Source organism: Salvia splendens, chromosome 1 (genome assembly GCF_004379255.2).
Source record: "Salvia splendens isolate huo1 chromosome 1, SspV2, whole genome shotgun sequence".
Lineage (NCBI taxonomy): Eukaryota > Viridiplantae > Streptophyta > Magnoliopsida > Lamiales > Lamiaceae > Salvia > Salvia splendens.
The window spans coordinates 15744762-15757778 of record NC_056032.1 but is presented as its reverse complement, the minus strand read 5'-3'; the positions used below and the strand labels follow the sequence as shown (position 1 = coordinate 15757778).

The 13017-nt window shown below is 38.9% G+C and overlaps 3 protein-coding genes and 1 pseudogene across 3 annotated transcripts; 3 read left to right on the top strand and 1 right to left on the bottom strand.

Moving 5' to 3' along the window:
• Positions 1 to 341: 341 nt before the first annotated feature.
• On the top strand, positions 342 to 4107 carry LOC121744041 (annotated as a pseudogene).
• A 49-nt stretch (positions 4108 to 4156) lies between these two features.
• LOC121744037 (7-deoxyloganetic acid glucosyltransferase-like) lies at positions 4157 to 6260 on the top strand. Its single transcript, XM_042137481.1, has 2 exons — positions 4157 to 4997; positions 5166 to 6260. The coding sequence occupies exons 1-2, from the start codon at positions 4475 to 4477 to the stop codon at positions 6095 to 6097; spliced, it is 1455 nt and encodes a 484-aa protein (XP_041993415.1). The 5' UTR covers positions 4157 to 4474; the 3' UTR covers positions 6098 to 6260.
• A 793-nt stretch (positions 6261 to 7053) lies between these two features.
• On the top strand, positions 7054 to 7698 carry LOC121805262 (7-deoxyloganetic acid glucosyltransferase-like). Its single transcript, XM_042205094.1, has one exon. The coding sequence runs from the start codon at positions 7054 to 7056 to the stop codon at positions 7696 to 7698; it is 645 nt and encodes a 214-aa protein (XP_042061028.1).
• A 102-nt stretch (positions 7699 to 7800) lies between these two features.
• On the bottom strand, positions 7801 to 9531 carry LOC121797008 (UDP-glycosyltransferase 76B1-like). The gene is made up of 2 exons (XM_042195754.1): positions 9045 to 9531; positions 7801 to 8752 (listed from the first exon to the last, which is right to left on the bottom strand). Exons 1-2 carry the CDS (start codon positions 9517 to 9519, stop codon positions 7878 to 7880), a joined length of 1350 nt encoding a protein of 449 aa, XP_042051688.1. The 5' UTR covers positions 9520 to 9531; the 3' UTR covers positions 7801 to 7877.
• Between the last annotated feature and the right edge of the window lie 3486 nt (positions 9532 to 13017).

The following is a 13017-nucleotide window of genomic DNA, read 5'->3' as shown; positions in this document are numbered from 1 at the left end:
TATTAATTTTATAATAAAATATGAGTCTTATTTGTAAAAGTAATAAGACATTTAATCGTGGACGAATGGAGTAATAGATTTAGTTTGACCCATCTTAAATTTTAAAAAATATATACTACCTCCGTACACAAAACAATATCAGTTTTACTATGTTGGACACAATTATGTTTATTTTTATTGGACAAGTGTAGTAATAAAAAATGGATGAAAAAAGGTAATGGTAGGTAGATTAATAGTATAATAAAATATAGGTGCAAAAAAATTAATAAATGTACTAAAATAGTTTTTTTTAAAAAAGTTAATTATTCAGTAAGAGAGTAACAAATTGGAATAATTAATAACGGACATAAAAGTAGTAAATTAAATAAAAAGAAACTTATCTCTCTAGATTTGCCATCCTTCTCCACCGCCACCTGTCACATAATAAAACCATACATAGCAATGAAAGAAAACCACAATACCCAATCCAGATCCAGTCATGGATGCCCATGAGCTGATCTTCCCTCTCCCTCTCCAAGGCCCCATCAATTCCATGCTCAAACTCGCTGAGCTTTTCTGCCTCCGCCAAATCAAGGTCACTTTCATCATCACTCAACACATCCACCGCCGCCTCTTCGTCTCCTCCGCCATCCAAACTTACATGACAACAAACTATGGCGGCGCCTTTCGCTTCAAATCCATCCCCGACGGTCTGCCTGAAGAGCATCCCCGAACTATTCGCGAGTTCTCGGCATTGTTGGCATCATTGTCGGCCGTCGCCCCGCCTATCTTGCAGCAGATGGTGGCGGTGAGGGAGATCAGTTGCATTGTTGCTGAGGGGATTTTTTCCTTTGCGAGTGATATAGCTGGTGAGATTGGAGTGCCACTATTCTATTTTGATACTTATAGTACTTCTGCGCTTTGGGCTAATATGTGTCTGCCTCAACTCATTCAGGCTGGGGAACTTCCCTTCAAAGGTTTGTTTATCACACTTTCTTCCTGTTTTTCATCTTTTTAATATCCCACCTTCTCACCCTATATAAAATAAATCAAGCATTTTAATTTTACATGTACTATTTTTTTAACAATACGGGTAGAAATGTGAAAAACCAAATTCTAGCAAAAAAATATATAAAGCTTGATAATTAAAACTAGCATTAATTCAACCACTTTCCAATGACCTAACCTCAATTTAATACTCCATCTGTCCCACTTTAGAAGTCACGGTTTACCATTTTAGGGCGTCTCACTTTAGGAGTTTTGGTTGAAAAATTCCATAAATGGTATTAGGCCTCACATTCCACTAATATTTTTTCACTCACATTTTATTATAAAACTAATATAAAAACTAGGACTCACATTCCACTATCTTTTTTCACCAACATTCTTTTACATTTCTTAAAATCCGTGTCGAACTCAAATGGGACTCCTAAAATGGGACGGGGGAGTGTGTATCATAAAAAAGAATAGGTATCATATTGAGGAATATGCTTTCCTATCATGCGTCCCAATCGCCCATCAAATTAAAAAATTTCAAGAAATTTCTCTATTCTTGTACTAAAAAATTGAATTCACAAGTACCTTTTATTTATACTTAGTTAAATAATTTTATATGTATAACTACAAAACTAGTACTCCCTCTGTCCCATTAGAAATGAAACGTTTTCCTTTTTGGTCTGTCACATTAAAAATGAAACGTTTCTAAAAATAGAAACAATACTCTCTCTACTTTTTCTTCTCTCTTACTTTACTCTCTCTTCATTAACTCACAAAACAACACTACATAAATTCCTGTGCCGAAAAGCAAATGTTGCATATTTAATGGGACGGAGGGAGTACTAATTTAGGAAAAAGGTTAATACAAAAAAGCATCCCAATCTCAATATAAAATCTAGACCAAATCCTGACAATGACCTAAATATGACCTCCGTATGCTTGATTCTGCGTTTTTGTATTAAGATTGAGTTTTATATAGATCAAAACTCACTAATTTAGTTTTTATATATTAGTTAAATAATAGTATTAAATGTATAACCAAAAAACACGAATTTAGTTCACTATAAGAGTGATTTAGGCCGGTCACTACAACCTTCAATGAAGGATTTAGTGCATTATACTGGCTTTTTGGTTTACGTTGTGTTTTTAAATTCGTGTTGTGAACTAAAACGCCTTTATATCGAAGTAAAATTGCGCTTATAGTGAACTAAATTCATGTTCTCTAGTTATGCATTTAAGTATTGGTCGCTCGTTCACTAAAAAACTAACATGTTGACATGTTGTAACAAAACACAGATGACAACTTGGACGAAACTATAAGAAACGCACCCGGCATCGAAGGCATCATCCGCCGGCGCGACCTTCCCAGCTTCTGCCGCGGCATCAACTTGGAAGATCTCGAGATCAAGTTGCTCCTGGAGCAGGCACACTTGATGCCCCTTTCTCAAGGGATCATCTTGAACACTTTTCATCAACTTGATTCTTCACTTTTATCTCATATGCTCAAACTCCCCCCTCCACACTGTCCTTCGAACACAAACATCTCAGAACAGCTCCTCCAGCATCTTGCTAGAAGACAGGAGCTGCATTTCTTGGCTCGACAAGCAGCCCTCGAAATCGGTTGTGTATGTCAGCATTGGAAGCCTTGCTCTCATGACAAAGGATCAGTTTCATGAGTTTTGGTATGGTTTGGTGTAGGGCTAGCAAATCGTGCGGATTGGGTCGTTATCGGGTCAACCTGATAATGACCCAACCCAATAAGGCCTAACCTGAACCCGACCTGCTAAGGAAACTGTAAATCCGAACACGAACCCGACCTGCTACCTTCAAATCCGAACACGACCTGCACCCGACACGAACCCGTTATCGACACGATATAATATGGGTTGACACGATACGATAACAACCCGAACCTGATATTACACGATTAAAACCTAATATTACACGATTAAACCTTAATTTCTAACCTAATTTACATAATTAAAATTCGTTTTATACTATTTAAACCTAATTTATAAGAAATTAAAAAATTAAAGTAATATATATTTTTTTAAATAATAATAAAAAAAATAATATTATTTCTTAATGGGTTACCCGTATCCGACCCGCATCCGACCCGAACCCAACCCGAAATTATCGGGTTCTTAATGGGTCAACCCGATAAGGACACGAATCCAATAAGACTTGACCCCAACCCAATAATTTCGTGCGGATTCGTGTCAGATTATCGTGTCGTGTCGAAAATTGCCAGCACTAGTTTGGTGAATAGTGGGTCGAGATTTTTGTTGGTTCAGAGGCCCGGTTCGGTGGCTGGATTGGATGATGGGATTCCTGTTGAGTTGTTGGAGGGTGCGAGAGAGAGGGGGTGTGTTGTGAGTTGGGCGCCGCAGCAGAAGGTGTTGGATCATCGGGCTGTTGGGGGGTTTTTGACGTACTGTGGGTGGAACTCGATTCTGGAGAGTGTGGTGGCGGGAAAGCCGATGATTTGTTGGCCGCATCATTTTGACCAACAAGTGAATAGTAGGTATGTGGGAAAGGTGTGGAAGGTGGGATTAGACATGAAGGATAGTTGCGATAGAGTTGTGGTGGAGAAGATGGTGAGAGAGGTTATGGAGTTGAGGAAGGATGAGTTCTTGGAAAGGGCTCGACAACTGTCGGAGGCGGCTAGGTCGAGTGTTGGCGAAGGCGGGTCGTCGGCCAAAGATTTGGATCGCTTGATTGATGATATCAAGAACATGAAGTTGCTCCCCAAACACAACTAATGGACTAATGGAGTACTCCCTCCGTCCCAAAAGTTTGTCCCAATTTGACTCGACACAAGTTTTAGAAATTGTTTGACTTTGTATTAAATGGAGTTGTTTAATGGAATAAGGGTCCCACATTGAGGAGATTGAAGGGTGAATTTAATATCTATTTTTGGTAGGTTCCAAGTGGGATAAACTTTATGGGACGGACAAAAATGATAAAATGAAACAAACTTTGTGATACGGAAGGATTATTAATTAGTGAGAGCCTCTTTTTGGTTGTACTCCAATTTCCAAACACATAGTACGTCTCTTTGTGGCTGAGTCGTACTTTTTTTTTGTAGTCATTTTAGTTTTTGGAAAAAATCAACTTATTTCTTGTTTGATACTTTACTCTTTTTTACTTTATTATCTCTTCATCTCTCTATCTTTTTTCTTTCTTACTTTATTCTGTATTCAAAATTAATCTTTATATATTTATAATAAGTTTTTCTTTATATAAACACCTCTCCACCTTTCTATTTATAATATATGATCTACCAAGCAGAGTAAAGGTTCTCCCATGCCTATCCAGTATCCGCACATATAAAATATCAGGGGGACCACCACTACATTATCTTGGATGCAAGTATTTGTATATATTCAATGTTGCAGAACAAGCTGCATACACGACTACAGCATACCATCTCTGACTTAGATGTTTGTTATTTTTGTATTCTAAAACTTTTGATTTGTTGGAAGAGACACTTATATATATGAATAAGAATATCCCATTACTCCAATTCAATCCAACAATGGGTGCCCATGTGCTGATATTCCCTTTACCTCTCCAAGGCCCCATCAACTGCATGCTCAAACTCGCTGAGCTTTTATGTCTCCACCAAATCAAGGTCACTTTCATCATCACTCAACACATCCACCGCCGCCTCCTCCATTCCTCCCACGCTCAACCTCACTCAACCAAGTATGGCGACTCCTTTCGCTTCAACCCCATCCCCGATGGTCTCCCCCACGACCATCCCAGAACCGTCTTTGAGTTCTCCGAGCTCATGACCTCCCTGGGGGCCGCGGCCCCCCCTATCTTGCACCAGATGCTCATCTCAACCGATGACCACTCCCCCACTTGCGTCGTCGCTGATGGCCTACTCACGTTTGCTACCGATATAGCTGCTCAGGCTCGAGTCCCCCTCTTGTATTTTGATACTATTAGCCCATCTGCTATTTGGACATACATGTGCCTTCCTAAACTCATTCAAGCTGGGGACCTTCCTTTCAAAGGTTTGTCATTTTCTTGTCTTTAGAGGATTAAACTGATAGAAATCTATTGGTTCCATCCTAAAACCAATCGGGAGGATGGGTCTATCAGACTTATATAGTAATTTCAGTTTTGTTTGTACACCGATGTGGTTAGTTTCAATTGCCAACATAAACTTTTGTCACTAACAGATGACAACCAGGATGAGTATATAAGAAACGCCCCGGAATTAGAAGGCATTATGAGGCATCGCGACCTACCAAGCTTTTGTCGCGGCGCCATAGATTTCACAGATCCTCAGGTAGATCTAGTGCTGAAGCAGGTACACCATATGCCCCTTTCCCAGGGGCTCATCTTCAACACTTTTCAACGCCTCGACGCCCCAGTCTTAGCCCAAATACGCAATCTCTGCCCAAACATCTACGCCATCGGCCCCCTCCACGCCCTCCTTCTGAAGAATCGCACAAGCTGCTACATCAACTCCACCAGCATCTACCAAGAAGACAGGAGCTGCATTTCTTGGCTCGACAACCAGCCCGCCCGGTCCGTTTTGTATGTCAGCATTGGGAGCCTCTGTGTCATGACAAAGGAAAACTTCTTTGAGGTTCTGCATGGAACTGTGAATAGTGGTTCCAGATTCTTGTGGGTCCGGAGGCCTGGCTCGGTCGCAGGTTTGGATCCCGTGGAGATTCCTAATGAGTTGTCACGAGCCACGGAAGAGAGGGGGTGCACGGTTAGCTGGGCCCCGCAGCAGGAGGTGCTGGCGCACCCGGCTGTTGGGGGATTTCTGACGCACAGTGGATGGAACTCGACTCTGGAGAGTTTGGTGGCGGGGATACCGATGATATGTTGGCCGCATTATGTGGACCAACAAGTGAATAGTAGGTTTGTGGGGGAGGTGTGGAAGGTGGGATTGGATATGAAGGATAGTTGCGACAGAGTTGTGGTGGAGAAGATGGTGAGGGAGGTTATGGAGGTGAGGAAGGATGAGTTCTTGGAAAGGGCTAAAGAGATGTCGGAGGCGGCTGAGGCGAGTGTGGGGGAAGGCGGCTCGTCGGCGGCGGATTTGGATCGTTTGATTGATGATATCAAGAATATGAAGTTAAGCACCGAGCACAAGTGATGTGCTTCTTTTTATTTTATTGTGGAATTGGAGTTGGATTTTGTTACTTGTTGTATTAGAGCAGAGGATATGGCTAAAATAAAATTTTGGTTTTTTTATTATTAGAGTAGTTGGATGTTGTATTATGTTATCTACAAATGGTTCGCAATGTTCTTTCATTTTATATGGTTGGAGTGAGATGGAATTGTTTATCATTATTTTTTTTTACTTGATTTACTAGATCTCATCGTCTACTACTATCTAATTTCAACTAATTCTTCTATATTTTATTAATTACGCATTAAAATTAAAATTTGTATGATCCAATATAATTTAATTTTAAGGAATAGAAAGTGTAAGAAGGGCGGTTTTTAAGAAATTGAAAAAAGAAGACAACACTCACCGCACCGCTATGCCAACAAAAAAAAAACATACTACTACTAGTCAGATAAGTCTATATTTTTCTATTTCTTTTCCCTTCCTAACCTTATTCATTCTCGAGAGCTTCCTTTCAAAGCTATATTTTTCTATTTGTTTATTCTCAATTGTTGAAATTTTTTGTGGTTCTCATATATGTAAATTGATTCTCTTCTAAACAACTCTAAATCATTAGTGCAATTTCTTTAGATTTAAGACGGAGCTTGTCATCTATTACCAGAGCATACTCCCAAAAAGGACATTTGTCTACAAGAGAATTAATGCATACGGGTAGTTAATATTAGAAGATAGTGAGATCCACATTATATTAGTGTTTAATGATGAGTTCTAGTAATATAAGTTGTATATGGGTAATGAGTTTGAGAGAAACTTTCCATAAATGGAACTGGGATAATTTTATAGGACGGACGGAAAAGAAAAATGTACTTATTTTTATGGAAGGAGGGAGTATTTGACCTTTGTTACTGAGTTATATCCTGACTTTATAAACACAACAATTTTTCGATTTTTCATTTTTGGTAGGAGATGATTTGGATGTAATGGTGAAGGGTGTGCCCGGCATGGAAAGGTATCTCAGGCGCAGAGACCTTCCAAGTTTTTGTTGCTCCGATGACTTACATAATCCCAGCGTTAGATTTTATCAGACGGAAACCAGACAAAATCCCCGAGCCTGTGGTCTCATACTAAACACATTTGATGAACTCGATGCCCCAATTCTTTTCGAGATGCATAATATCTGTCCCAATATTTACACTATTGAACCACTGCACGCACATCTCAAGGCCAAATTAGCTGCCACTTCATCAACACTAACTGCATCCTCCAATAGCTTATGGGAAGAAGATAGGTCCTGCTTGACATGGCTCGACTCTCAACCGCTCAAGTCTGTGCTCTATGTGAGCTTCGGGAGTCTGGCTATAGTCAATAAGGATCAACTGATGGAGTTTTGGCATGGTTTGGTGAATAGTGGTCAAAGATTCCTGTGGGTGATGAGGCCTGATTCTGAGGCTGGGGAGAGTTGGTTTCCGGTGGAACTATCGCAAGGTACTAAGGAGAGGGGATATATTGTTGGTTGGGCACCTCAAGAAGAGGTGTTGGCTCATCCGGCTGTTGGAGGGTTCTTGACGCCCAGTGGGTGTCACTCCTCGCTCGAGAGCATACATGAAGGGGTGCCTATGATATAACTCATCTAGGGATGAAATTCTATAAACTAACTATGTGCAAGGAAATTGTCATTCATTTTCTACTATCTAGCATCAGTATATTCCACCATACGATCATATGAATTTTTTCTGAGTGGATTGTCAATTTTATTTTCTTAACCACAAATTGCAGACACTACATAACAAATCACTAAATGTGACTAGAATGAAGAAATGACATTAATCAATTCATCAAGCTCCCTATTAGTGGAACCTCCCATCTTCAATCCAGCATCTATCTTCTCCTTCAACAGCATAGCCATCTTCCTCATCTCCTCCCCATCTCTCTCCACCATTAATTTCCTAATACCATTTTCAGTCCTTCCCCTCTCCAAATCCTTGTGCAAATTGATGCCAACTCTCCAAACATCACTCACATACCTCGCATTCACAAACTGATCGCCAAAGAAAGGCGAACATATCATTGGCACGCCCTCGCATATGCTCTCCAGCGTCGAGTTCCATCCACAGTGCGTCCAGAATCCCCCGACTGAGGGATGGGACAGAATCTCCTGCTGCGGGGCCCACTTTATAATGATTCCTCTCCCACTCGTCGCCTCGAAGAACCCACTGGGCAGCATCTCGAGCCACTCCGACCCATGGACCAGGCCGGGCCGGACCGCCCACAGGAACCGGCTCCCGCTGTTGGCTAAACCCCACGCCATCTCGAGCAGCCTCGTGCCATCCATGGCCGCGACGCTGCCGAAGCTAACGTAGAGTACGGACTTCGGTGGCTGCTCGTCCAGCCATGAGATGGAGCTCATGTCTTGGGCTAGTAAGCTGCTCGATGCCGCCGAGAAGCATTTGTGGAATGGGATGGCGAAATTTGGGGACTCGAGGTGTTGGTTGAGCCGCCCGATCTCGGGTTGCTCAAGCTCTTGGAATGTGTTGAAAATTACGGCGGAAGCCTTCTTCGTTTCTTCCACCATTTTTGCTATGTTGTTGTATGCATCTTCAGAGTTGTACATTTCTATCACGGGCATGTCTTTCACCTTCAGCGGCGGCACCTCCTCCACTGCCTCCTCCATTTTCAAATCTGTCAAAAATTAGTAGTCTTAGACGGGTTTGGATCCCCTGTTGAGACTATAAGCACAAGGACAGTTGTTCTACGCAACACATATTTTAAATGAAAAAATTAATATTTTAATTTATTATTAAAATATATGTTGTGCGGGACATCAGCCTTTGCTGTGCTTGCAGGCACAACATGGGACCCAAACACATCTTAGACAATCAATATATACAGTATCATACTAATATCAAGTTTGAGTATGCATCGCTAAACTCTCAAAGATACAATCAATGAAATTAGGAGCATGCAACCGTACCTCCGTCAGAGAGGGACAGATATCCCTCATCTCTAAGACGAGAGAGAGCGGCGAAGGCCAAGAAAGCGCCGACGCTGCTAGTCCTCATGACAATCCTGGGAAGACCGAGAGCGGTGGCAACAGAGTGCGTGAAATACCAATTAGCATCGGAGATGAAGCACTTGACGTCGCCCTCGGAGACGAGGCCCTCGAGGCATTGGCAAAAAGGGTGGACGCAGTTGGTGTTGATGAGATTGATGATGCGGACAGGGTCGGGGGCGGAATGGGGGGATTCGGACAAGGAGTCGGAGATGGGGTGGAAGGAGAAGTGGGGGTAATTGGATGGATTGGGGGAATTGTAGCGGGTGTGGATGACGGAGATGAGGAATCCACGAGAGTGGAGGATGCTGGCCAGCTGAAGCATCGGGTTTATGTGGCCTTGAAATGGAAGAGGGAATACTACTAATCTGCATTGCTTTTTCTTTGCATAATCCATCCTTTTTCTTTCTTTCTTTTCGGACAAGGAGAGCTCTATTAATATGCTCTAATATATGGAAATTTAAAGCTGTCATTTTAAGTGTGTGGGGGGCCCGACTCCGACCATAGGCAGTCATAAGTCAATTTCTTTTATGATTTACCAGAAAATTGTAGGCATGATGGGGAAACTACATGGAGTAAGTAGAGTTTTCAAGTCCACTAGTCCTGAATCTAGGCATGCACAACGGTTCCGAACCGCCGGTTCCGGTTCATGAACCGACGGTTCACGGTTCATCATATGCATGAACCGGAACCAGCCCGCCAAGGGTCCCGGCGGTTCCGGTTCCGGTTCAAAAAACCGCCGGTTCACGAGGCGGTTTAAAACCGCCGGTTTTTTGCATGAACCGGCGGTTCGCCGGTTTGAACCGGCGGTTCAACCGAAAATTAAAAAAAATACTTTTATTTTTAAAAATTGATTTTTATACTTAAAAACAATTTTTACAAATAAATGAATACAAGAAATTCATAATAGCCCATAGATATTTGATGGGCTTGTGAATTTATAAAACCATTCTTGGTTGTTTCTCTTTTATAGAGACATCCTTGAATGTTTTATATTTCACTTTTGATGTGGGACAAAATCATTCTTGGTTGTTTCTCTTTTATAGAGACATCCTTGAATGCTTTATGTTTCACTTTCGATGTGGGACAAAATTATTCTTGGTTGTTTCTCTTTTATAGAGACATCCTTGAATGTTTTATGTTTCACTTTCGATGTTGGACAAAATATGTTGAAGTATTTTCTTTTATAACTATATGTTTAGAGCATTCATTCATTTTTTTTCCAATGTGGAATACAAAACTTTCTTTTATCTTCTACTTTTCTTCATGTTTTGTATAATATATATAAACAAAATTATTATTCAAATATATTATTGATTGATAAAAATAAAGAATTATTGAGAAATATGATTTGTATATAGAAAATATTTATTTGTATAATAATTATTGTTAGGTTTATACTTTGTATAAGAATTATTCTTTCAATGTGTATAATATTATTTATTAGTTAACATATACATAAATTTATAAACCTAAGCAAATCATTAATGATAAAGAACTAATGAATAATAGTTTATGTAATAATATTTGTTGTTAAATTATAATAATAGAAGATAGAGTATTAATATAGACGAAGAATGATGGACGGTCTATAATATACTTATAAATAAAGACTTTTTATCCCACATTGAAATAAAGAGTAACACATCCAAAATGTGTAACTATAAAAGAGAATAATTCAATATACTATCTTCTAAATTAAATAAAATCCAATATACTCTCATCCAAGTATTGGCATTTTAAAAATCAAATCCAACTTTAAGTATGGAGTATTTTTTTTTTGTCTTTTTAGTCTTTATTATGTATAAAATGTGCTTAAACAAATTTCAAACAATAAGGTGAAAATTACAATTTTATTGATAATAAATTTGAATAAGACTAAAAATTACAACTTATAATGAATATATTTTATTTACAAAAATAAATAAACACTACTTAAAGTTAAACCTTTTGATTTTTAAAATATCAATACTTAATATTGGACTTGAGCATTTAAATTGGAAGACAGTGTATTGAATTATAGAGAAAACACTACTTGAATTATAGTGTATTGAATTATAGAGAGTGTATTTCAACTTATAATGAATATATTTTATTTACAAAAATTAATAAACACTACTTAATATTTTATTTATCATTAATGATTTGCTTATGTTTATAAATTTATGTATATGTTAACTAATAAATAATATTATATACATTGAAAGAATAATTCTTATACAAATTGTATAAACCTAACAATAATTATTATACAAATAAATATTTTCTATATACAAATCATATTTCTCAATAATTCTTTATTTTTATCAATCAAGAATATATTTGAATAATAATTTTGTTTATATATATCATACAAAACATGAAGAAAAGTAGAAGACAAAAGAAAGTTTTATATCCCACATTGGAAAAAGATGAATGAATGCTCTAAACATGTAGTTATAAAAGAAAGCACTTCAACATATTTTGTCCCACATCGAAAGTGGAACATAAAACATTCAAGCATGTATCTATAAAAGAGAAACAACCAAGAATGATTTTGTCCCCCATCAAAAGTGGAACATAAAACATTCAAGGATGTCTCTATAAAAGAGAAACAACCAAGAATGATTTCATAAATTCGCAAGCCCATTAAATATATATGGGCTATTACGAATTTCGTGTATTCATTTGTTTGTAAAAATTGATTTTAAATATAAAAATCAATTTTTATAAATAATTTTTTTTTTAAAATTCGGTTGAACCAGAGGTTCAAACCACCGAACCGCCGGTTCACGGTTCACGATTTCACCGACCCTGAACCGGCAGTTTGAACCGTTGAACCGCCGGTTCAAACCGATAAACCGCCGGTTTTGAACCGTCGGCTCACAGTTCACGCATCCTTCGACCCTGAACCGGCCCGTTGGAACCGGCAACCCGCCGGACGGTTCAAACCGCTGGTTTCGGTTCCGTTCCGATTCATGAACCGGCGGGCCCGAACCGGCGTTTAACCACCGAGCTGGTTCGGTTTGTGCACGCCTACCTGAATCTTACGTTACAGAAATTAAATTCTTAGCTTTAGAGCATCCCCAACGGTGCTCTTGGGCAAGAGCACTGTCCTTGTCGTCGGCAAGAGCACGACTGTGCTCGCCGTTGCGCTCTTGCCGTCGGCACGGACGTGCTCTTGCCGAAGAGCAGGGCGAAGTGGCAGCGTTCCGTTGGACGGTGATGCCCAATCGCGTCATGCGCGATTGGGCATGTTTTTATTCCATTAAATTTTTTTTTTAAACTCATAAAAAATCGAAAATCATTAAAAAAAAATTCGGATTCTCAAAAATATACTCCCCCCGTCCGCACTCATTTTATAAAAATAAATAGTTAAAATGGAGAAATGGTAAAGTAAGAGAGAGCTTTTAAAATTTTTATAAAACGAGTGCACAAAATTGACCGAGATTCCTAATGGCGGACGAAGGGAGTAGCCATTTTTTGTCTAATTTTTTTAAAAAATTTTGATTTTTTTACATCAAATAGTAGTGATATCAGTCAATCTTTCTCATCAAATGTCAATTTTTACTTAAGATAGATAGGTTTATGTTTATGGTTGCAATTCCCAATTTTGTAGCCTATATATATAAGCATGTTCTTGTGTCTTCAATTCGGAAGCGAACATGATTCACCAATTATGTAATTTTTAATTTTTTAGTAATTTGTAATTTTATTTTAGGTATTTTTAATGCATTTTAATATTATGGAAATGTACTCCTAACCCCACAAGGTTCCAAGACAGGGCTTAACTCAATCCATAAACAAGATCGGACGTTATTCCGTTTCGTCTTACCCTCTTTTTCTTTTCCACTTTTGGTTTAATAATAGAAGTATTTAAAATGAATAATAGAATTGTGGGACCCTTGAATAGTGT